This window comes from Trichechus manatus, unplaced genomic scaffold (genome assembly GCF_000243295.1).
Source record: "Trichechus manatus latirostris isolate Lorelei unplaced genomic scaffold, TriManLat1.0 scaffold00255, whole genome shotgun sequence".
Classification (NCBI taxonomy): domain Eukaryota; kingdom Metazoa; phylum Chordata; class Mammalia; order Sirenia; family Trichechidae; genus Trichechus; species Trichechus manatus.
Window position 1 is genome coordinate 109,483 of NW_004444191.1, and position 23,926 is coordinate 133,408.

General features: G+C 43.2%; 1 protein-coding gene across 1 annotated transcript in view; it reads right to left on the bottom strand.

The window, feature by feature from the left end:
• CCDC93 (coiled-coil domain containing 93) overlaps nucleotides 1-23,926 on the bottom strand; it is a 103,268-nt gene that overhangs the window by 59,623 nt on the left and 19,719 nt on the right. Inside the window, exons 5-6 of the mRNA XM_023724685.1 lie at nucleotides 18,407-18,505; nucleotides 11,977-12,033 (exon numbers count right to left, since the gene is read on the bottom strand). Of these exons, the coding sequence (XP_023580453.1) occupies nucleotides 11,977-12,033; nucleotides 18,407-18,505 (156 nt within the window). The remainder of the gene's footprint in view (nucleotides 1-11,976; nucleotides 12,034-18,406; nucleotides 18,506-23,926) is intronic.

Genomic DNA, 23,926 nt, shown 5'->3' on the forward strand with positions numbered 1-23,926 from the left:
GGGTCACCACGCCTGATCTCTGTCTGGGGGTCACCACGCCTGATCTCTGTCTGGGGGTCACCACGTCTGATCTCTGTCTGGGGGTCACCACGCCTAATCTGTCTGGAGGTCACCATGGCAAACATTCACTCTCAGGGTTCTCCAGACGGCAACATGTTCTTCTAACTAGAACTGTTCTCCCTTGACAATTCTGGTTAATCTCATTACTATTATTTTAATTTTTTATTATGAAAAGTTTCAATCATACAGAAAAAACATTCTTTTTTCACGTAACACACAATCTCAACAACTTTGTGAAAAAGGAACAGGGCCTCGGATGATGCTGAATGGATGATGCTAGAAGGTTGTTTGTACAAATTTCTGCCATAAATTTTTCCTAGTTTGCTGCTGGTACTCACATCAATAGGAAGCTGAAAATAAAATAGATTCATACAGAAAACAGTAACGAGCACGTATGACGTCAGTTAGTGCAGATGATTTAATTCCCGCCGAGCTCCACGTTCTAGCAATATCACGTAACTGAGCTTAACCGTTACCTTCCTTTGTCACCACTGATAGAGTCAATGATCCAAGACAGGAAACTGGATTCTTCTAAAAAAAGACTAACTCCAAAACAATAGCATTCCGAAACCAACGGCTGAAAGAACCTTTTATTCTGCCAACGACAATGTTGGCCTGTGTGTAATTATCCCTCATACTTTAAAGCAACGCCTCATCTTTAGCATTTTATAACCACACTATGAGGCAGAGACAGGACAGATTCTATTATCACCACCTTACTACCAAGGAAGCAGAGATTAATCTGTCCAAGATCCCTAGGATACTATTAGGTCTGGCCCTATGTGCCCTGCCTTCTAATCTGGGGCTTCTCCACTACACTAACTTGTCCCCCGTGGGCATCCTAACCACCCAAGGGCCATTTCAGCTGAGCCCTCTCATATGACTCAATATATAATCTAGGCTGCCACATGGATTATTACAACAGTTTGCCTGAGTAATGAGGGTCTAAATGTCAGAGGTTTCCAGGCTAAATACAAAGAACTATTGCTAAGTCACCCTTTAAAGCAACAGGAGTTAGGAACGCTGATGCCTCGTTCTATCTCTGCCGCTAACTAGCTGCATGACTTTGGAAGAGACAGTTCCTCTCACTGGGCCTCAGTTCCCTTATTTGTCAAATGAGGGCTGGACTTATAGATCCTGAAGGATTTTCCCAGTTTCTAGTTCCATTTATTCTTCTAATCCTGCAAAGATAATGACTTGGTAACATAATTCTATCAATATCTGATATTAATAAAAAAGGTTCCACATTTTACACGATTATATACAAGATACGTATGCAGAATCAACCGACCCTTTTGCCATTAGCAGCGGTAGCAATCCCCCACACAGCTGTTAGTTTTTCTTACTGTGGAAGCTTGTGTGTTACTGTGATGCTGGAAGCTATATCACCGGTATTCAGATACCAGCAGGGTCACCCATGCTGGACAGGTTCCAGCTGAGCTTGCAGACTAAGACAGACTAGGAAGAAGGACCTGGAGGTCTACTTCTGGAAAGAATTAGCCAGTGAAAACCTTATGAACAGCATCAGAACACTGTCTGATAAAGTGCCGAAAGACGAACCTCTTAGGTTGGAAGGCACTCCAAAGGACACAGTGGCTGCAACAATGGGCTCAAGAATAACAATGACTGTGAGGATGGCGCAGGACCGGGCAGTGTTTTGCTCTGCTGTACGTAAGGTCGCTGTGAGTCAGAACCGACTCGACGGCACCCAACAACAACGACAGGGGTAGCAATAGTGATGGCAATCATTCACTGAATGCTAGGTATGTGCCAGGCATATACAGTTCTAAATGTGCTGTCCATCTGATCCTCACACCTACAAAGTAGTTGTCCTTGTTTTCGGTCTATAGATGAGGAAACTTAGGCACAAAGAGGTTAAATAACTTGCCCATGGTTACAAAGGTTATAAATGAAGGAGTCAGCATGAGTCCAGAACTGAGCTGTTAACTACTCTGCAAGATGTTTTATATCTCAGCTTTGATCACCCTTCATCGTGAGCTGTGATCATCTGTCTCAGCAGTACTGAAAGGGACATGAGTGAGGTTAAAAAAATTAAGGTGACCCTGTCTAAAGCAGAAGGTCCCTGGGTGGTGCAAACAGTTTGCACTAAGCTGTTAAACAAAAGACTGGCGGTTTGAACCCACCCAGTGGCCACGGAAGAAAGGCCTGGTGATCTGCTTCCATAAAAACAGTACAGTCAAGAAAACGCTATGGAGCTCAGCTCTACTCTATAACACATGAAGCTGCCATGAGTCGCAATCAAAAACAGCAACAGGTATTCTGTAAAGCAGAGAACTCGCGTACTACAAGAATCACAGACCTCAAACGTGTCGGTCTGGTTCCTAGTCAGGTTCACCTGTCAGAGTAGTTCCTGAGTCCACATCCCAGACGGCTGGGAAGGCAATGAGAAGAACACAGTATCACAGCAATGTCTTCAGCAAATCCCCATTTTCCGCCCTCCCAATTATGACAGACAACCCTTTTATGAAATAACAGAGCAGGCAGTGAAATAGCCACTACCAATTTGGCATTTTACACTCAAAAGCTCCAGTGGGCCAGACTACACCCAAGTCAGCAGGAAGCGACATTCCCTCAGGTGCTTCCGATGACCTCAGTGGCTCACTCTCACGGGGGCTCAACAGCGCAAGCCCATCTCTAGCAGATACACCTCACCCGTGAGGCCTGGGAGTAAACTCTGCCTCTGCCTCAAGGGCTCCCAGTGCAATGTCCTGAAAAAGCCCAGGAAGAAAAAACTGTTATAACTGGGGCAAACACTTTTTTTTTTTTTTAATTCTCACATTTATAAAACCACCACCGACAAACAAATACAATGAAGCTCCCGCATAATGAGTGAAGGAAATGAGGTGAGATGAGTGGATGGCTTTCATTTCTACAGAGAAGAAGGAATCTATCATTAGGAAAGTTAGCTGAGGCCGTAGTGTTTTCTCCAGACAACCCCGAACCTTGTTCTTTTCCTAGTCTCTAAGCACACCTGCTGCTTTTTGAGGTCCCTTCTCCTCAAGTCTGTACTCAACAGTGTAACTTGGTGCGTAAGAATAAGGTGGTGGAAAGTCACTGATGTCACCTCAGCTCCTGAACGGCCTGGCACACAGCAAGTGCCCAATCAGTACTACTGAATGAACACATGGAGCCAGGCAGACCAGGGTTCTACTGCTTGTTCCATTACTTTCTAGCTGTCTGACATGTGGCAAGTTACTCTAACTTCTGTAGGGCAAGTTGTTTTCCATCTGTAAAACTGGGTGTCTACGTAAAGTTGCTGTGAGAATTAATTTATCAATATATTTAACAAGACCTGTTAACAAGGGCTGATGTACATATGTGTATGTGTATGTGTGTATGTGCACCCATATATATTAAACGTACTGTTTTACTTACGTCACTCTGTTTACATGGGACATGCTGGATGAAAAGGCCCTCCTCACAGTATTCCCTACAGAACACACCGGTTTCTTAGCTGATCTAGTAAGTTCCACAAAGCATGCCCTCCAACTAGACTGGAGGTTCTAAGACGTCAAGGACCATGTCTTCTTCTTTTCTCTTCTGTCCCCTCTATTTTCATACAGAATTCTGAACATTACATGTAATGCTTGATAAATAGTAAATTAATGGATCTTTTGGGGTTTTCGGTAAAATTTCCCAGTAGGCGATCTTAACGCCAAGGTTAAGAGGCAGAACGCCAAGGTGAAAAAGAGTAACAGGCCTCCCTGGACAGGGCTTCATGGAGATGGAGGACTGACAGCTCAGCAGAGGAGGCAGTAAGCGGTGTTAGCAGCACACTAAGTGAGACAAACGAGCCAATTATGCTGTGGAAGTGGAAGGTGGCCAGGGGAGGCCTTCCCCGGGGTAGTAACAGTTTCCTTTTCTCGTGTCCTTTGAAAATGCCACCTCCCATCAGGCATGCCTCCTCCAAAGCTAAAAGGAGCCATGGAGAAGTCAAGAAGGCCACACGTCACAGGAGAAAGCAGAAGTGCTGGGATTAATCCAGGAGGAAAGAAAGGCAGCCCAAGACAAAGAGCTCCCAAGCGAGAAGCTCAGATACCAAAGTTCACAGACAGCCTTTCTGCCCAGCAATCTGGCAAGAGGTATCAGCAACCTTAAGCATAACCTCTGACCCAATTCCGCTCCATGGAATTTATCCTTCCTAAATAATTAAACATAAAAGAAAAAAGTTAGCTATGAGGGTGTGCTACATAATGATGAAAAAGAAAAAAGATCCAAGCTAATAAAGTTAAATTACTTCCACACAATGGAATAATCTGCAGTCACTAACAACGCTAAAGAGATATATTTATCGCAGGGCTTCGAACCAGTTCTTCCTGGTTAACTCATGGCCAAGGAAGCAAAACTGAAACAGACTCAAATTTTCAAAATTTGTGAATTTGAACAATAACCGGAATGGGAAAAATTACGGGTCAAGGTCCTGCTAGAAGCCTAATCTTCCTCTCAGAAAACAAGAGCAGCGTACGTGTTACACAGCAACCAAATCTCTTGCCCGCAGAATTTTGAAGAGAGTCGGAAACAATGATGTCCTGCTCAAAGATGGCGGCTGTTATAGATTGAATTGTGTCCCCCCAAAATGTGTCAATCTGGCTAGGCTATGATTCCCAGTACTGTGTGGTTGTCCCCATTTTGTGATCTAATGTAATTATTCTATGTGTTGTAAATCCTAATCTCTATGATGTTAATGAGGCAGGATTAGAGGCAGTTATGTTAATGAGGAAGGATTAGAGGCAGTTATGTTAATGAGGCAGGACACAAACCATAGGATTAGACTGTATCTTGAGTCAATCTCTTTTGAGATATAAAAGAGAGAAGCGAGCAGAGAAGAAAGGGACCTCATTACCACCAAGAAGGAAGAGCCAGGAGCAGAGTGCATCTTTTGGACCCAGGGTCCCTGTGCTGAGAAGCTCTTAGACCCAAGGGAAGACCGATGCCAAGACACATGAAGATTTCCCAGAAACGCCAAGCCCACAGATGTTGAAAGGAGACAAGAACCTCCTCCCTAGAGCCAGCGGAGAGAGAAATCCTTCCCCTAGAGCTGGTGGCCTAAATTTCAAGTCTCCTAAACTGTGAGAGAGTAAGTTTCTGTTTGCTAAAGCCATCCACTTGTGGTGTTTCCATTACACGAGCACTAGATGACTAAGACAGCTGCCAACCATGCCACTTAGAATGTGTCACTCTCTTCAGTCCTGCCAATAATCCAATCTCATGCATCAGGCCCCTGAAAGGGCTCACTATGCCTCTTCCAAGTCTCCCATTCCAGGGCTTTGACAGTACTTTTTCCCGTTCTGGTTATTGTTCTGGATCACCCAAATTGTAAAAATTCAGGTCTGTCCTGGTTTTGCCTCACTGGACACAACTGCACTGGTTCAAACCAGTTCGAAGCCCTGATTTATTTGTTGAGCAAAAAGAACAAACAATACACAGTGCAACACCATTTTGAGCTCTACACTGATATAGATATAACTACTTCAAATATCAGTGGTTATCCCTGGTTGCTGGTACCACAGGTGTTTTAGTCTTTGTGCTTTTTCTCCATTTCCTAATTTGTCACTATCATGTCTGCTGCACTAGTAAAACAGAATTTTTTTTTTTAAGTTCATTGTGCTTTAGGTGAAAGTTTACAGTGCAAATTAGTTTCTCATTCAAAAATTTGTACACAAATTGTTTTGTGACATTGGTTGCAATCCCTGAAATGTGTCAGTACTCTCCCCTTTTCCACCCTGGGTTCTCCGTGTCCATTTGTCCAGTTTCCTGTCCTTTCCTACCTTCTCATCTTTGCTTTTGGGCAGGTGTTGTTTATTTGGTCTCATATACTGGATTGAACTAAGAAGCACATTCTTCACGTGTGTTATTGTTTTATAGGCCCAACTAATCTTCGGTGGAAAGGTGGACTTCAGGAGTGGTGCAGTTCTGAGTCAGCAGGGTTTTGGGGGGGCCGCAGTCTTGGGAACTCCTTCAGTCTCTGTCAAACCAGTAAGTCTGGTCTTTGTGAATTGAATTTTGTTCTACATTTTCCTCACACTCTGTCCACGACCCCCTGTTGTGATCCCCGTCAGAACAGTTAGTGGTGGTAGCTGGGCACCATCTAGTTCTTCCAGGTTCAGGCTGGTGGAAGCTGTAGTTCATGTGGTCCATTAGTCCTCTGGACTAATATTTTCCTCATGTCTTTGGTTTTTTCATTCTCCTTTGCTCCAGATGGGATGGGACCAATAGATGTTTCTTAGATGGTCGCTCTCAAGCTTTTAAGCCCCAGACACTACTCACCAAAGTAGGATGTAGAACATTTTCTTATGAACTATGTCATGCCAAGTGACCTAGATGTCCTCTGAGACTATGGTCCCCAGCCCTCAGCCCCAGTAACTCGGTCCCTCGAGGTGTTTGGATGTGTCTAGGAAGCTTCTATGGCTTTGTCTTGGTCAAGCTGTGCTGACTAACCCTATATTGTGAGTTGTCTCTCCCTTCACCAAAGTTAACAGTTGTCTACTATCTATGTAGTGATTTGCCCTCCCTACCCTCCTCACTCGTAACCATCAAAGATTGTTTTTTTCTATGTGTAAACATTTTCTTAAGTTTCTACAATAGTGGTCTCATACAATATTTGTCCTTTTGTGACTGACTTATTTCACTCAGCACAACACCCTCCAGATTCATCTATATTGTGAGATGTTTTGTGGATTTATCACTGTTCTTTATCATTGTGTGGTATTCCATTGTGTGTATGTACCATAATTTGTTTATACATTCATCTGTTGATAGACACTTAGGTTGTTTCCATCTTTTTGCTATTGTGAATAATGCTGCATTGAACATGAGAGTACATAAGTTAACTCGTGTGATGACTCTTACTTCTCTAGGATATATTCCTAGCAGTGGGACTACTGGATCTTATGGTATTTCTACTTCTCGCTTTTTAAGGAGGCACCATATCGTTTTCCATAGTGGTTGTACCATTTTATATTCCCACCAGCAATGCATAAGAGTTCCAATCTCCCTGCAACCTCGCCAACACTTCTTATTTTCGTTTTTTTTTAATCAGTGCCAGTATTGTTGGGGTGAGATGGTATCTCATTGTAGTTTTGATTTGCATTTCTCTTAATGGCTAATGATTGTGAGCATTTCCTCATGTGTCCATTAGTCGCCTGAATATCTTCTTTGCTAAGAAAAGTAAGCTTTAAAAAAAAAAAAAAAAGCACTTAAATGGGCTACATGACCACGGGCAAATGCAAAAGACTAGAACTGTCCTAATAGGATGGCTAACGACAAGAACAGGAGTCCCTGGTGGCACAAACATTAAGCTCTTAGCTACTAACCAAAAGGTTAGTGGTTTGAATTCACCCAGAAGCAACTCAGAAGAAAGAGCTGGTGATCTACTTCTACAAGATCACAGCCATTGAAAACCCTATGGAGCACAGTTCAACTCTGACACACATGGGGTTGCCATGATTCAGAATCAACTCAAGGCAATGCTTTTTTTTTTTTGGTAAAGACAAGAATAAGCTGAATATTTTGAAACATATTAACATGTTTAATAACTATTTTCTAAAAAGAGGTTATGTCTAACAAAGAGTAAGTAAAAGCCTGCTGGCAGAGGCACAACAGTATCATGTTAGCAGCTGAAAAAAGCAGACAACGTGACCACCTCCATTCAGCATCCGTTCTTCAGCGGAGCAAAGTGTCTTCAAATTGGAAAAGTCTTAGTAAATGCCCCCATAAGGGACCGGAGAGGTGGTGGGAGAGCACCCAACTACCCTGGATGCATGTGAGTCTCTGGACCCAGACGAGTAATGTCCCAGAGTCCTGAAAGAAGTCAGCAACACTACTGCATCACTGGTGCCAGGCACATGTGGGCAATCAGAGAGACCACGTGAAGGAAGAGTGAGAAAACTGGAGAAGTGTCAACACCTCTTCTGAAGAGCTAGCTTTGGAGTCAGGTGTAAAATCAAAATCTGGCTGCCTCTTCCTAGCTCTACAACTCCATAGGGAATTTATTAATTTTTCTGAGCTTCTACTTCCTGATTTATAAAATGGAAATAATAATAAATAATTCCCTGAGTGTTGGTGAAGAGTGAATGAGAGTGATTATAAAATGTCTAATCAGCTGCCTGGAATACTGAAAGCACTCAATAAACACGTGGCAGCTACACACACATTTTATAAAAGGCTGGGTCTAAACACTGGACACCAATATGTCTGATGTTATTTTTATACTCAATTTACCCTTCACAATTTAAATTTGGGATTCTAGATTTGTCAGTAAGGAGCAGGCAAGAAACACTGACAAGGTACCTGAAGGGCAGAACTGGAAAAGGGCTGGAGGAAGAAGAAAACACCCTTCAGAATACGAGATTTGTGAAGAGCCGCCATGATGGTCTCATCAGGGGAAGACGTTATTCTCTTTAAGAGGGGAAGAATTCTCCTTGGAGAGAATGACAACAAATACAGTACTGCAAGCTGTTCAATTTTTTTTTATACTGACTCACAGGAATAATCCAGGGATAGGCACTACTGTCCTGGAGTGTTTTATGAGCATCTGGAACTCTTGTTTTCAGCCAGCAATGTAAGTACAGGAAACCCTGGTGATGTAGTGGTTAAGTACTATGGCTGCTAACCAAAAGGTCAGCAGTTTGAATCCACCAGTCATTCCTTGGAAACCCATGGGGCAGCTGTACTCTGCCCAACAGGGTCGCTATGAGTCAGAATCGACTCAACAGCAATGTTTTTTTTAAAGTAAGTACTTGAAGAAGTGGGGGGTGGGAGGGATGAAAGCTAATGTTAGTAGAATTCTGCTAAGAAACTTAAACAGTGTGTGAAGTGAAGATTAGGAAAGGAGAAAAACAAACAAAAAACAAGCTCAAAGGCAACCTCTAGCCATCCATAAAAACTCTTCCTATAGTATCATTCCTGCTGAAAACACACTGCCAGTCAACTGAGGATGTAAGGTCCCACATGAAAATGGCAATGAACCAAGCAACGTGAACTATGATCAAAGAGACTCACAAGTATTTTCATTTTCCTTTATCTTGATATTATTTTCTAATCAGCTGCAAGCAGCTTTTTATCTAAGGGCTTACAGTACAGAGATTAGGAGAGTATGTTTTGAGTCCTGGTCCCATCCTCATTACCAATGTGACTTTTGGCAACTTACATAACTTAGTGCCTCAGTTTCTTCACCTGTAAAACAATTATGACTACTTCGTAGGGTGGTTGTGAGGACTAGATGAGTTACATGTAAATGCTCAGAACACTGTCAAGGCACGACGTAAGTATGTGTCATTATTATCTCCTTGAAGTATAGGCAGTCACATTACCAAAAAGATGTTTTAAAAAACCCCTTTACAAATGAGAAGAAAAAATAATATGTCTCTAGAGGCCTGAAAAGCCCAATGGGGACAGAGACCCAGGTCCAGTTTACTGAGAGGACCATTAACAGCTATGCTAGCTTCTGAACTGGGTGATATTGCCGAGAACTGTTTAATATTTTCTCATTCTCCATCCAGGGCTCGTGCTGACTGAGATTTATGCATGAAGACGTTCAATTAAACATTCTATTTTTTACACTTGTATTTATTGTTTTTTTATTATGTAATACACAGACTCAGCATGAAATTCAAACAATACAGAGTTTATAGGGTGCCATGGATTGAACTGTATCCCCAAAAAATGTATGTCAACTTGGCTAGGCCATGATTCCCAGTATTGTGTGACTGTCCACCATTTTGTCATCTGATGTGATTTTCCTATGTGGTGTAAATCCCATCTCTATGATGTCGATGAGATGGGATTAGCAGCAGTTATGTTAATGAGGCAGGACTCAATCTACAAGACTGGATTGTATCTTGAGCCAATCTCTTTTGAGATATAAAGGAGACAAGTGAACAGAGAGACAGGTGGACCTCATACGACCAAGAAAGCAGAGCCAGGAGTGTGCGTCCCTGTGCTGAGAAGCTCCTTGACCAGGGGGAGATTGATGACAAGGACCTTCCTCCAGAGCCGACAGAGAGAGAAAGCCTTCCCCTGGAGCTGACACCCTGAATTTGGACTTCCAGCCTACTAGATTATGAGAGAATAAACTTGTTTGTTGAAGCCATCTATTTATGGTATTTCTGTTATAGCAGCAGTAGATAACTAAGACATAGGGAAAAGAAAATTTCACTTCCTCTCCTGCCCGAGGCCACCTGGTTCCCTGTCTGAGGTTACCTGTTCTGATATATGCTTCCAGAAATGAAGCACCATTTAAAACAGGGGAAAGCTATAGTATACCCAACCAATTGGTTATTATTTGTCATGAGAAATGTTGTTATGAGAAATATTTAATAGCATACAAAATACTCTATATTGGTAACCGAAAAAAAAATACAAAATTATATATAAAGTATGATTCCAATTCAGTTTAAAAATGTACATTAAAAACATGGAAGAAATATGCCCAAGCATTTGAAGTGGCTGCTTCTGGGTTATGAGATTAAGGTTGGTTTTCTTGCCTTGTAGCTATCAACCTTAAATAAATAAATAAATAAAACTTCAATGGTGTTCTAAACTGAACACCCATTTCACAACCAGGAAAAAAATTACTCTGATGTCAGAGCATCTCTTATTACTTAATGTGGCCACCAAATCAGAAAACAACATCTGGCTTCAGAGTGTCACTATCTTAAAGGTTTTCTACCTTCTCCCATTTCCATTATAAATTTGAGGAAATAATACAATTACAATTATAAAATGACAAAGACTTTTTTTTTGTTTTAAATGAACACTTCATGTCTTACATCATCAAATAATTGTTATTTTCAGAGTAGGTAATTACCTTTGGAGACCACATGCTTATTCTTAGCACAGGCAAGCTCAGAGTCCTTTTTCTGGAACAACTCAACAGCCAGTTCACCAAGCCACAGAAGCCAGACTGCCTCAATCTTTACAGTTCACGATGTATGAGACCCAAATCATTTGCATAAAAAACATGCATCTGACATTTAAGCTTGGTGGCATATTAATACAACAGACTATAAACCAAAACCAAAACCGTTGCCGTAATTGATTCCGACTCCTAGTGACCCTATAGAAGAGAGCAGAACTGCCCCATAGGGTTTCCAGGGCTGCAACCTTTACAACAGCAGACTTCCACATCTTTCTCCTGTGGCACGGCTGGTAGGTTTGAACCGGGGACCTTTAGGTTAGCAGCCAAGTGTTTTAACCACTGCGTCACCAAGGCTCCGTACAATAGACTATACAATGGTAAAAATCAACCAGAGCTACACATACAAACATGACTGAATCTCACAAACAATGCTGAGTAAAACATTTAGTATGGTACCATGCAAAAAATCGCTCACATTATTTATGTAAGAAAGAGAATTTACACCCAGGCATCAATGTTCTGCTGGGCTCTGGCCCAGAGTGTCCTGAGAAGGACCAATGTTCCTCACTGCCCCTCGTGCTGGGAAAGTGGACACACGCGTGCAGGTGCCCAGGGGTTCAGACACTGTGTGTGGTGATAAACGCCATCCCACAGCTTCCCACACAAAGTTCAAAGGCTACTCTGCCTCTACAAAACCACCATGGGATGGTTATCTCAATTTACCATTTCCGGTTTATTAGGTTTACAACCTGCCACTGGAATGAGAGAAAGGGCTTTGGGTTTGGAAGATTTCTTCCTTAAAACTGGAACTGAGAAAACACCAGGCAACAGCTGGGCAAGTTCCACCTGCCAATGCTGACGGCCACCTGATGCTGGGCACAGGGGGCAGGGCCTCCCCATACACCCATGTGAGGTCAGCGCCTGGGCAATCCCGGCAGACGGAAACCTCACGGAGCAGTGTTTTTGTGATTTAAACCACAGAGCTACTTCAAGGCTACATGGTGCTCTTACAGAAGAACATGCACCAGGGAACTTACTGAGATGTCAACAACTGTCTGGATGGCCTTCTCTTTTCTCTTTATGAAGTCATCATCCTGCAAGACAAAACAGAGGTTAAACAAACTCTATGTGAAGATTAAAACTCAACTGCACTGCTCAGAAATCTGCCTAATAACCTGACTTCTAATGACTACTTTGCCTGCATTAGTCTCAATTTTCTAAGAAGTTGGCATATATTCCCCATAGGAAGGGGCTAGGACCTCTGCAGATGGCTTCAGCATGGTCCCTATAGCCTGGTAAGAAAAAGAGGGACCAGGAAGTAGAACAGTGAAGACAAGAGTTCTCATTTCAAATGCTTATGAGCGCTAAAACCTCGCACAAGTTACCTACTCTCTGAACCTCAGTGTCTCTATCTTAGGGGGCAGTTGTGAGGATTAAATAATACCGGCATGTGACGTACTGGGATCGTAACGTATAAGTATTTGATGTTGTTCTTACTTGCCGTTAAGTGGATTCCAACTCATGGCAACTCCGTATGTGCAGGGTAGAACTGCTCCATAGGACCTTTCAAGAGCAGACAGCCAGGTCTGCCCTCCAAGGCGCCTCTGGGTCGGCTAAAACCGACAATCTTCTGGCTAATAGTCAGGCACTTAGCTGTTTGCACCACCTAGGGACTCCAAGAATTTGATAGCTATTGTTGCTGTTGCTGTGTGCTGTCGCGTCAATTCCAACTCACAGAGGCCCTACAGCTATTAGCTATTATTACTGTTGCTGTAATTATTATTACAGGAATGTCCTAGGTAGGTGGTCCCTCAAAACACATGGGACTATATAAAAATACACTCTTGGTCTTATAATTTACTAAGTTTTAGATCAAGTACCGAAATTCAGTGTCAGGTCAGTGTTTCCTGAACTGTTTCATGCAACATTATTCCTATAAAGTGTTCCTAGAAAAAAGGGTTCCACGATTCAACCAACTTAGAACACAGGACAGAGCACGCTTCAGCCTGAGGTTCACAGTGTACTGATTACAGAGTAATCCTGTGGTAAAGAAACCAGTTTAACTCTGTTTAACTGGTGCTACCAAAACTTACTTCATCAAAGAACACCATGCTCAGGCAAAATATCTTGTTGTTGTTGTTATTAGGTGGAGTCGACTCGGTTCCGACTCCTAGCGACCCTATACACAACAGAATGAAACACTGCCAGGTCCTGCACCATCTTCACAATCGTTATGTTTGAGCTCACTGTTGCAGCCACTGTGTCAATCCATCTCATTGAAGGTCTCTTATTGGCTGACCCTCTACTTTACCAAGCATGATGTCCTTCTCCAGGACCTGGTCCTTCACGATAACAGGTCCAAAGTACATGAGATGAAGTCTCACCATTCTTGTATCTAATGAGCATTCTGGCTGTATTTCTTTAAAGACAGATTTGTTCGTTCTTCGGGCTGTCCATAGTATATCCAATATTCTTCACCGACACCATAAATCAAAAGTATCAATTCTTCTTCAGTCTTTCTTATTCATCATCCAGCTTTCACAAGCATATGAGGCGACTAAAAACACCATGGCTTTGGTCAGACGCACTTTAGCCCTCAAAGTGACATCTTTGCTTTTTATACTTTAAAGAGGTTTTTTGGAGCAGATTTGTCCAATGCAATGAGTGGTTTGATTTCCTGAATGCTGCTTCCACAGGCGTTGATTGTGGATCCAAGTAAAATGAAATCCTTGACAACTTTGATGTTATCTCCGTTTACCATGATGTTGCTTATTGGTCCAGTTCTGAGGATTTTTGTTTCTTTATGTTGAGGTGTAATCTATACTGAAGGCTGTGGTCTTTGATCTTCATCAGTAAGTGCTTCAAGTTCCCTTCACTTTCAGCAAGCAAAGTTGTGTCATCTACATACTGCAGGTTGTTAATGAGTTTTCCTCCAATCCTGATGCCCTATTCTTCTTCATATAGTCCAGCTACTCAGATTATTTGCTCAGCATACAGAATGAATAAGTATGGTGAAAGGATACAACCCTGACGCACACCTTTCTTAACTTTAAATCACACAGTATCCCCTCGGTCTGTCTGAAGGACTGCCTCTTGGTCTAAGTAAAGGTTCCTCAAGAGCACAATTAAGCATTCTGGAATTTCCATTCTTTGCTATGTTATCCATAATTTGTTACGATCCACACAGTCGAATGTCTTAGCATAGTCAATAATATACAGGTAAACATCTTTCTGGTATTCTCTTTAAGCCAAGATCCATCTGACATCAGCAATGATATCCCTGGTTCCACGTCCTTTTCTGAATCCAGCTTGAATTTCTGGCAATTCCTTGTTGATGTACTGCTGCAACTGCTTTTGAATGATTTTCAGCAAAATTTGACTTTTGTGTGATATTAACGATATTGTTTGATAATTTCCACATTCTGTTGGATCACCTTCGGAATGTGTACAAATATGAATCCCTTCCAGTTGGCTGGCTGGGTACCTGTCTTCCAAATTTCTTGGCACAGACAAGTGAGCACTTCCAGCACTGCAACCATTTGTTGAAACATTTCAATTGGTATTCTGTCAGTTCCTGGACTCTTGTTTTTCACTAATGCCTTCGGTGCAGCTTGGACCTCTTCCTTCAGTACCACCAGTTCTTGATCATATGCTACCTCCTGAAATGGCTGAATGTCAACCAATTCTTTTTGGTACAGTGACTCTGTGTATTCCTTCCCTCTTCTTTTGATGCCTCCTGTGTCATTAAATACTTTCCCTGGAGAATCCTTAAATATTGCAACCCGAGGCTTGGATTTTTCCTTCAGTTCTTTCAGCCTGAGAAATGCCGAGCCTGTTCTTCCCTTTTTGGTTTTCTAACTCTAGGTCTTTGCATGTTTTATTACAATACTTTACTTTGTCTTTTCAAGCTGCCCTTTGAAATCTTCTGTTCAGCTTTTTTACTTCATCATTTCTTCCTTTTGCTTTAGCTACTCTACATTCAAGAGCAAGTTTCAGAGTCTCTTCTGACATCGACACTGGTCTTTCTTTCCTGTCTTTTTAATGACTCTTGCTTTCTTCATGTATGATGTCCTTAATGTCATTCCACAACTCGTCTGGTCTTCAGTCATTAGTGTTCTATGCATCAAATGGATTCTTGAGATGGCCTCTAAATTCAGGTAAGATATACTCAAAGTTATATTTTGGCTCTCATGGACTTGTTCTAATTTTCTTCAACTTCAACTGGAACTGGCATATGAGCAATTGACGGTCTGTTCCACAGTTACCCCTGGCCTTGTTCTGACTGATGATACTGAGCTTTTTCATCGTCTCTTTCCACCGACGTAGTCGATCTGATTCTTGTGTATTCCATTTGGTGAAGTCCACATGCATAGTCACTGTTCATGTTGCTGAAAAACGTAAATTTGCCGTGAAGAAGTCGCTGGTCTTCATGGTCTCGGGGAACATCTAGCTCCATTGGCATGACACAGCTTATAAAGACAATGCTCTACATTCTACCTTGGTGAGAGTGTCCGGGGTCTTAAAAGCCTGTGAGCGGCCATCTAAGATACTCCACTGGTCTCATCCCTTCGGGAGCAAGGGAGAATGAAGAGAACAGGATACAAGGAAAAGATTAGTCCAAAAGACCAACTGTCCACAGCTACCAAGGCCTCCACCGGACTGAGTCCAGTACAGCTAGATGGTGCCCAGCTACCACCACTGACTGCTCTGACCAGGATCACAACAGAGGGTTCTGGACAGAGCTGGAGAAGGATGTAGAGCATAATTCTAACTCACAAAAAAAAAGACCAGATTTACTGGCCTAAAGGAGACTGGAGAAACCTCGAGAGTATGGCCCCCAGACACCCTTTTAGCTCAGTGGTGAAGTTACCTCCGAGGTTCATGTTCAGCCTGGGAGTGGACAGCCCTGCAAAACCAAATGAGACTAACGAGCTACAGAGTCCAGTGACAAGGGCCAGAAGGCAGAAGGGGACAAGGAAGCTGGTGATAGGGAACACAAGATTGAGTAAGGATATGGTTGATGTGTTGTGAGATTGTTAACCATTGTCATAGGGCAACATTTGTAGTAACTGTTAAATGAGAAACTATTTTGTCCTGTAAGCCTTCATCTTAAGTGAGAATAACAGCACAATTGGAAGAGCATAGTCAATGTCATTGAACTGTTTATGTAGAAATTTTTGAAACGGTGTATCTTTGGCTATGTGTATTTTCACCAAAAAAAAAAAAAGATTGAGAATTTAGAGGGTTAATATGTTGTGGGGTTGTTAACCAATGTCATAAAACAACATGTGCACTACTGTTTCATGAGAAACTATTTGTTCTGTAAGCCTTCACCTGAAGTACAATAAAATATTAAAAAAAAAGAAAAAAAAAAGAAGTCGTTGGTCTTGCAAAATTCTATCATGTGATCTCCGGCATCATTTTTGTCACCAAGGCCTTATTTTCCAACTAGCGATCCTTCGTTTCAAACTTTCGCATTCCAATCACCAGTAATTATCAATGCATCTTAATTACATGTCTGATCAATTTTAGACTGCGGAAATTGGTAAAAGTCTTCAATTTCTTCATCTTTGGCCTTAGTGGTCGGTGAGTAAATTTGAGTAATAGTCATATTAACTGGTCGTCTTTGTAGGCGTATGGATATTATCCTATCATTGAGAGCACTGTACTTTAGGATAGATCCTGAAATGTTCCTTTTGATGATGAACGCAACACCATTCTTCTTCAAGTTGTCATTCCCGGCATAGTAGACCATATGACTGTTTGATTCAAAATGGCCAATATCAGTCCATTTCAGCTCACTAATGCCTAGCACATTGATCTTTATGTCTTCCATTTCATTTTTTACAACTTCCAATTTTCCTAGATTCACACATACATTCCACGTTGATTATTAATGGATGTCTGCAGCTGTTTCTTCTCATTTTGAGACGTACATCAGCAAATGAAGGTCCTGAAAACTTGACTCCATCCGTGTCATTAAGGTCGACTTTTCTTTGAGGAGGCAGCTCTTTCCTAGTCGTATTTTGAGTGCCTACCAACCTGAGGGGCTCAGCTTTCGGCACTATATCAGACAATGTTCTGCCACTATTCATAAAGTTTTTACTAGCCAGTTTTTTCAGAAGTAGACTGCCAGGTCCTTCTTCCTAGTCTGTCTTAATCTGGAAGCTCCACTGAAGCCTGTCCACCAAGGGTGATCCTGCTGGTATTTGAAATACTGGTGGCAAAGCTTCCAGTATCACAGCAACACGCAAGTCACCACAGTTCTACCAACTGATGGACACATGGTGGGAAACGTCTTACCATCCCACATAACAAGAATTCTGTGGAAGACAAGCTCAGAAATAATTTTAGCAACACTTTCAGAAATCCTGCAGTGAGCAGAAGAGTGATGTTGGGAGACACAGCCTTCGCCTTGTGGGATGTCCTGAGAGGACGTGCTCAGGAGGAGGGCATGTGGAGAGGTGGGCAGGGAGCACTCAAGGTGGAACAAAGATGTACAAAGGCAGAACAGGAATCTGCATTCCACACTCAGGGAACTGTAGTAGTAAGACTTGAACTACCGAGACTGTGGTCACAAGGTCTCTCCAAACACTTGCCTGAATGTTTAACAAAATAAATCACAGCAGAGTCTCTCAGGACTTCCTGACCACTACTCTGCCCTCAATCCCTGCTCACCGAAAGCATGCAATGGAAGACACCACCACCATCTCCCAGTTTCAGAGGGCAGCTTCTAATGCCAGCCCCTTTAAAATCTGGGAATGGGGGAGGGCAAAGCCTGTCTCCCCACCACCCAAATAACCCAACCAGAAAAATAACCTCTGAGGAACAGGGGAAACTGCACAAAAAGTGGTACAAAATTGTATAAGCCTAATAAAGAGGAGAACATTATCTAAATGATGCTACATAAACAGAACAGCTTATACTGGCATTAAAAATGGATGTCATGCTAATTTTAAAAAGATTAAGTGAAGAAGGAAAACAAAATCATTTATGTATAGTGTGACCACAACCATAGGAAAATACATGCAAAAATATGAACGAAATACAATAAAACTTTAATAGTGTTTGGCTAGGTGAACAGGTTATGGGTGACTTTTCTTCTTTGTATGCCTTTGTATTTTCCAGATTTTTTGCAATTACTATCTATTATTTTTACGATGGAAGGCAAGAGATCTTTATTTTCTAAAAAAGAATATTACTTCAAAAAATAAAAGACAAAAAAAGAAAAATTTATACGGTTTGAAAGTCAGTGCCTACTTAAAGAGGCAGTTCAAATGAATGAGGTGGCCCAGTTTCAATACTTGGGTGAGGCCCAGCAGGGGTAGAGATGCCAAGCTGAGGAGTGTGTCAGGAGGGGGATCGGGGGAAGTACCCCTTCTGGAACCTGACCAGGCTGCTCCTTCCAGGGGAGTCTCCAAGCGTGCTCTCACGTTCTCAGATGAGCAAGAAGAGCAGAATACTAACCTCTGGAAGACTGTAGGTTTTCTGAAACTGGGATACGGAATAGGAGCGGATGTAGTCGCCCATCTCTTCTTTTGTTTCTATGGCTCGCTTCACCAGCCACTGGGGAGGGAAGTTGGAAAACGTGAGCTGACTGGAACAAAATCCCACTGAAGTGAAGGCCAACTCAGAGATGGTACAACTTGTGAACCCAAATCATTGTACTCAACCGACCAGGTGATGAGAATTACCAACACACTGTCCTCTGGGAAAGCAACCGGCTGGGCCTCTGAGATGCTAAGGTCCAGCGGGCCCTGGTGCTGAGCAGCTGTACAGGCACTTTAAATGCTGACTTCACGTCCTCGAGTCTCAGTTCCCCTCTTGGTAAACTGGAAGTAAGAACATCAGTTCCTTCCACCTCCCAGAGCTACAGTGGGAGGAAAGGAAATCACAAGTACTAGAGTGTTTTGTAAACACCTGAAGCACAACACAAACACGGCTACTCCCTAGGACCACAGGCCCCAGTGGCGTATCTTAATGCAAATCTCCTTCCTATGCTGCTTACACAGACCAGAGAAATGGAAGCTAGTATAACCCTATGTTTGATAGATGGGGGAGAAAAGCCCTTAACTATTCAAATCTGAGAACAGTGTGTACTGAGTACACAGCTGTAGGCACCAGGTCAGCCTGACACACGCATTATAGTGCTGGCCATGACTGGCAGAACCTCAAGCTCGGAGAGACCACATAATTTGCTCATTGATACACAGCTAGCAAGCCTCCAGACTGAAAGTCACAACTCTGAGGCTCTTCCACACCAGAAGTCTGACAAATGGGTTTTATTACATGTTTCCCAGTTCTACTGGGCTGATACAGAGATGCTGCTTCTCATTTCCCCCCATCTAAAACTCACACCTATTTAAAACTAACTTTAAAAGACTTCATTAAACACACATGGGGGCACGTGCGCACATGCACACACACGCGCAAGCACACATGCACACCACCTGCAGAAGACCCAGGTGCACTAAGGGTAAAAGAGCGCAAAGCGCAACAATGGCCTTTGGGTCTCCTCATTGGCTCTCCATTCATCCCGTGTCCCCGAAGAACGTTTATTGAGCACTTGTGACATCTCAGCACTGGCTCAGAGGTGAGAGAAGTATTTTTAACAGACAAAATTTCAGACATATGAAAAAGATATATATAAAAATATAACAAACACCCACTGGCCCACCAGTAAAATAAAAAATTTCAAAGATAGCTGAAAGCTCCTGGGTATCCACCCCAGATCTCAGTCTCTTCCTCCTCCCAAGAGGTAACCACTAACCTACAACCGCATTTATCACATCTGCATTTGTACCCATCTATATACTTCTGCTACCTATGGGGGTTGCCACTAACAATATGTTGTCCTATTTTCCACATTTTTTAAATGTTGCATAAACTGTATCATACTGTATTATTCTACAACCTTTTTTTACTCATATAACATTATGTTTTTATTTTTTGGTTACTCATGTTGGTATGTATTGCTGTAGTTCATTTTCTCTCTTAAATAAGATTCTTTTAGATCAATTCCCACAACTATGCACTCTCCTGCTAATGGACATTGGGGAAGTTTCCGGTTTTCTGATATTACAAACACTGCTGGCAACATTCCGGTACAAGCCTCGTAATGTACAGGTGGCAGAGACTCTCCACGGTAAATGGCTGGGAGGGTCTGCACATCTTCAACGTCACTAGACATCAGCAAATTCTCCCCATAGGGGCTGTATTAAGGCATCTTTCCATCAGCACTGTGTGAGCTACGGCTCTCCTCCTATCCACACTTGGTGTTGTCAGACTTCTTTTCGGCCACAGTGATGGATATGAAATGGTATCTCATTGTGGTTTTAATTTGCGTTTCTCTGATTACTGATGAGGACGAGCATCTTTTCTCTTGTTTATTGGCCATTGGGGTTGACCCTTTTTTAAAAAATGGGATTTCTATTGGATAAAAAAGGGCTACCCTTTTTTATACTGGATTATTTGCATTTTTCAAACTTGCAAGCATTCTTTATGTATTCTGAATACTCATCCTGTTACTTACATTCAGTTCTTCAAGTCAATGGTTTGTCCTCTGACTTTTTAAATACAACTCCATCCTTTAATGTCTTTAATTTTAATGTGATAGTATACATCAGTCTTTCTCCTTTATGGTTTGTGCTTCATTTTCTCTTATTTAATAAATCTCTCCCTCCTTCAAGCAGAAGAATTATTTTTCACTTGCTATTTTGCAGTCAAGCACAAGCTGTTTAATTTTTAACCCTGGCCACCCAGGAAAGTGATTTCCAACAGTATATTTACCATATAAAGATGCTACTCCAGTAGACCAATTTGATAGCTTGCTATATTACTTTGACCTATCACCTACAATGATTTACCCTTGGAAAACTTTGTTACAATGAAAGACCTAATTATTATAGTAATGAAAACAAAGTTTTGATATCACTGTAATGCATTTAAATTAGAGCTCTTTCATTAACCAACTGTGTGATCTTAACAAGTAAGCCTCAGTTTCCTGGTCTATGAAATGGAAATAATAACAGGACCTAATTCCTAGGACTATTATGGGAATCGAGTAAAATAATGGTTTATACATTTAGTATAATTTTTAGCATACAGTAAGCATTTAATGAACTTTACCAAGCCAACTGCCGTCAAGTTGATTCCGACTCATGGCGACCCTATAGGACAGAGTAGAACCGCCACACAGGGTTTGCAAGGAGTGGCTGGTGAATTCGAACTGCTGACCTGTTGGTTAGCGGCTGAGCTCTCAACCACGGTACCAGCAGGGCTCTGTGAACACTGGCTATTATTATTAGATTACATACAGCACTCTAGCACATTAGGAGACACCAAACAAACGGCAGCAGTATTTGTAACAAACTTTCAAAGGGGACTCAGCATGTTTACTTATTGTCACATCTACCAAGTAAACTAATCAGGCTGCTACTGACTCCGAGAACCTCCTTTCAGGCTGCAGGGCACTCCCTGCTGTGGTACGACTGAAAACAAGTACCGTCTATCTTCTCACGCGAGTGATGACACAAGGAAACAAGTGGCCTGAAACCTGTCCTCTTGGCCACGGGTACCTTTCCATGCACTTCCTGCCTTACATCTGTGGGCAACAAGCTCCCCAGGTGACCTGGTGCCACCGTCATGCTCGGAACCTCTGGTCTCAGCCACAGAGACTTACAAGTGAGCATCTAACCAGCTTAGACAGTTCAGAGGAACTGAAAGGAAAAGGTCATGGCATCACCTGGGGGGTCTGGGTTTGACTATCCCCACTGGGACACAGAACTAAGTCTCCTGGGTTTTAAATAGAAAACAGTCAGAAAAACTGCAACTTCCAAAGAGAGGGAAGACTCATCCAGCGAGGCCTCAAGCTCTGCTGCTCCCAGAGCTATGGTCAAATAGGTAGTGACCTCCCCTTTGGAGGAAACGTGTGAGCAGAGGTGGATGCCATCTGTCAGGGCTGCCCTTCCCTCTCCAGAGGGACACAACATCTCCAGTCCGTGGACAGCAGCTGTGCTTCCTTGAGAGCACAACACTTGAAAGGAGACAACGGCACGGGGCATGGTGGCCGCACAGGACAGGGCAGCTGGATCCAGAGAAAATGATGGTTAGGAAGTAGCTGCCCAGGGTAGGGGTGGCTGGAAATAACCATACAAGGAATATTCTTTTATTGTTAGTTATCTCCCTTTTCACTCTGCCACTTCATCACAGTCTACCTCCAACAGTGACCTCAGGCACTGACTAAAACCCAGAAGAGGCAGAAGATCAGATAGCATTCAGAACTACTCAAGCCCCTCGCTCACAACCCCACCCCAGCACCACCACCTGGGACGACTTAAGAGGCTGACTCATGGCTCAACTCAATTCAGCTCGACCTTCCTTTGGATCTGGAGACCCAGTTTCTAGCCTTTTATTTCTGCTTCCCTTTCAGATCACCCTATCATATGCACCCTCTTCCTCCATTAAATTAATCCCAGATCTATTCTGAGTTACTTCTTGACTCGATCCTGAAGACTGTGATAAATAACACCTGTTATGTCATAGGATTCACCTGGAAAAATGATAACTGATCACTCTGTAGTAAGCAAGTTTCAGAGATCCTAGTGTGAAGGGCTGTGGAGGAAACCCCCTGAACAGCCAACTCTGCCACAGGTTGCCCCAGCACTTGAGAAAAATGCCTACCTTCACTGGATTCACATGCCCAGCGTGGGAGAGAAAGATGTGACCCAGAACTGCCAGTGGCTGGAAGCTAGACCCGCTTTTTTCTAAGCTGGTATTCAGAGAGTCACTATAGCATTGCTGAATAGTGTGAACATGGGGAGTGAGCTTCTAGAGTCACGCAAGACAACTACATCAGTGGTTCTAGCTGTCCATGGCTGGTCCAACTGCTGGTCCATGGCTGCTTTCACTGGCTGCCAGCAAAACAGGAAAAAACATGGGCATGTGGCAAGTTTTTCATAACACTAAATATATTCAATTTGAAGGTGTGGTGCAGTGAATTACTCAATATGGTCCTTCTATCCATGGTCTTGTGACTCCCACAAAATGACTGGGTGGTGTTATGCAAATAAGGTGTTTGTGGCCCACCAAGGGGATTGCACAGCCTGCTAATAATGCAAATAAGGTGCAGGGAACCCCTATGGGGGTGGGACTATGCAAATAAGGTATGTGGAGCCTTAATGAGGGGATTGGTCAGTTTTGCCAACCTGCTAGGTTTAAAATGACCCAATCCCAAAGACTGGGAGGGTGGACCTCAATACCATCAAGAGGAAGAGCCAGGAATGAAGTAAGTCCTCTAGACCCAGGGTGCCCATGCTGAGAACCTCCTAGACCCAGGACACTGAGAGAGCTGTAACACTTGAGACAGTGAGAAGAAGAGCACAGAAACAGTGGCAGCAGAACCACGAGACTGGCGTAAGATGGCACAGTGGGCTTCCTGGCCCACAGAGCAAGAGAGCTGAGAATCTTTGGGCAGAAGGCTTGTTGATGTAAGCGGGGTGCCTCCAGGCACTTGTTGGTGGATCCAGGCTTGCCGACTCACTGAGCTAGAGAGCTGAGCGCCTTCAGGCCAAGGCTTACTGGTGGAGTGGGGCGCCTTCGGGCACTTACTGATGGAGCTAAAGAGCTTTGTTAACAGGGCAGAGGCCAGGGCCAAGAAGAGCCTGTCCCAAGGGGGCCGAGAGGAAGCCTGTCCCGAGGGGGCCGAGAGGAAGCCTGTCCCGAGGTGGCCGAGAGGAGCCTGTCCTCAGGAGGCAGAGAGAAGCCTGTCCTCAGGGGGCTGAGAGGAGCCTGTGCTGAGGGGGCCGAGAGAAGCCTATGCTGAGGGGGCTGAGAGGAGCCTGTCCTGAGGGGGGCCGAGAGGAGCCGGTCCTAAGGGGGCTGAGAGGCCCCTGTCCTCAGGGGGCTGAAAGGAGGCCTGTCCTCAGGGGGCCGAGAGGAGCCTGTCCTGAGAGGGCTGGAAGGAGGCCTGTCCTCAGGGGGCCGAGA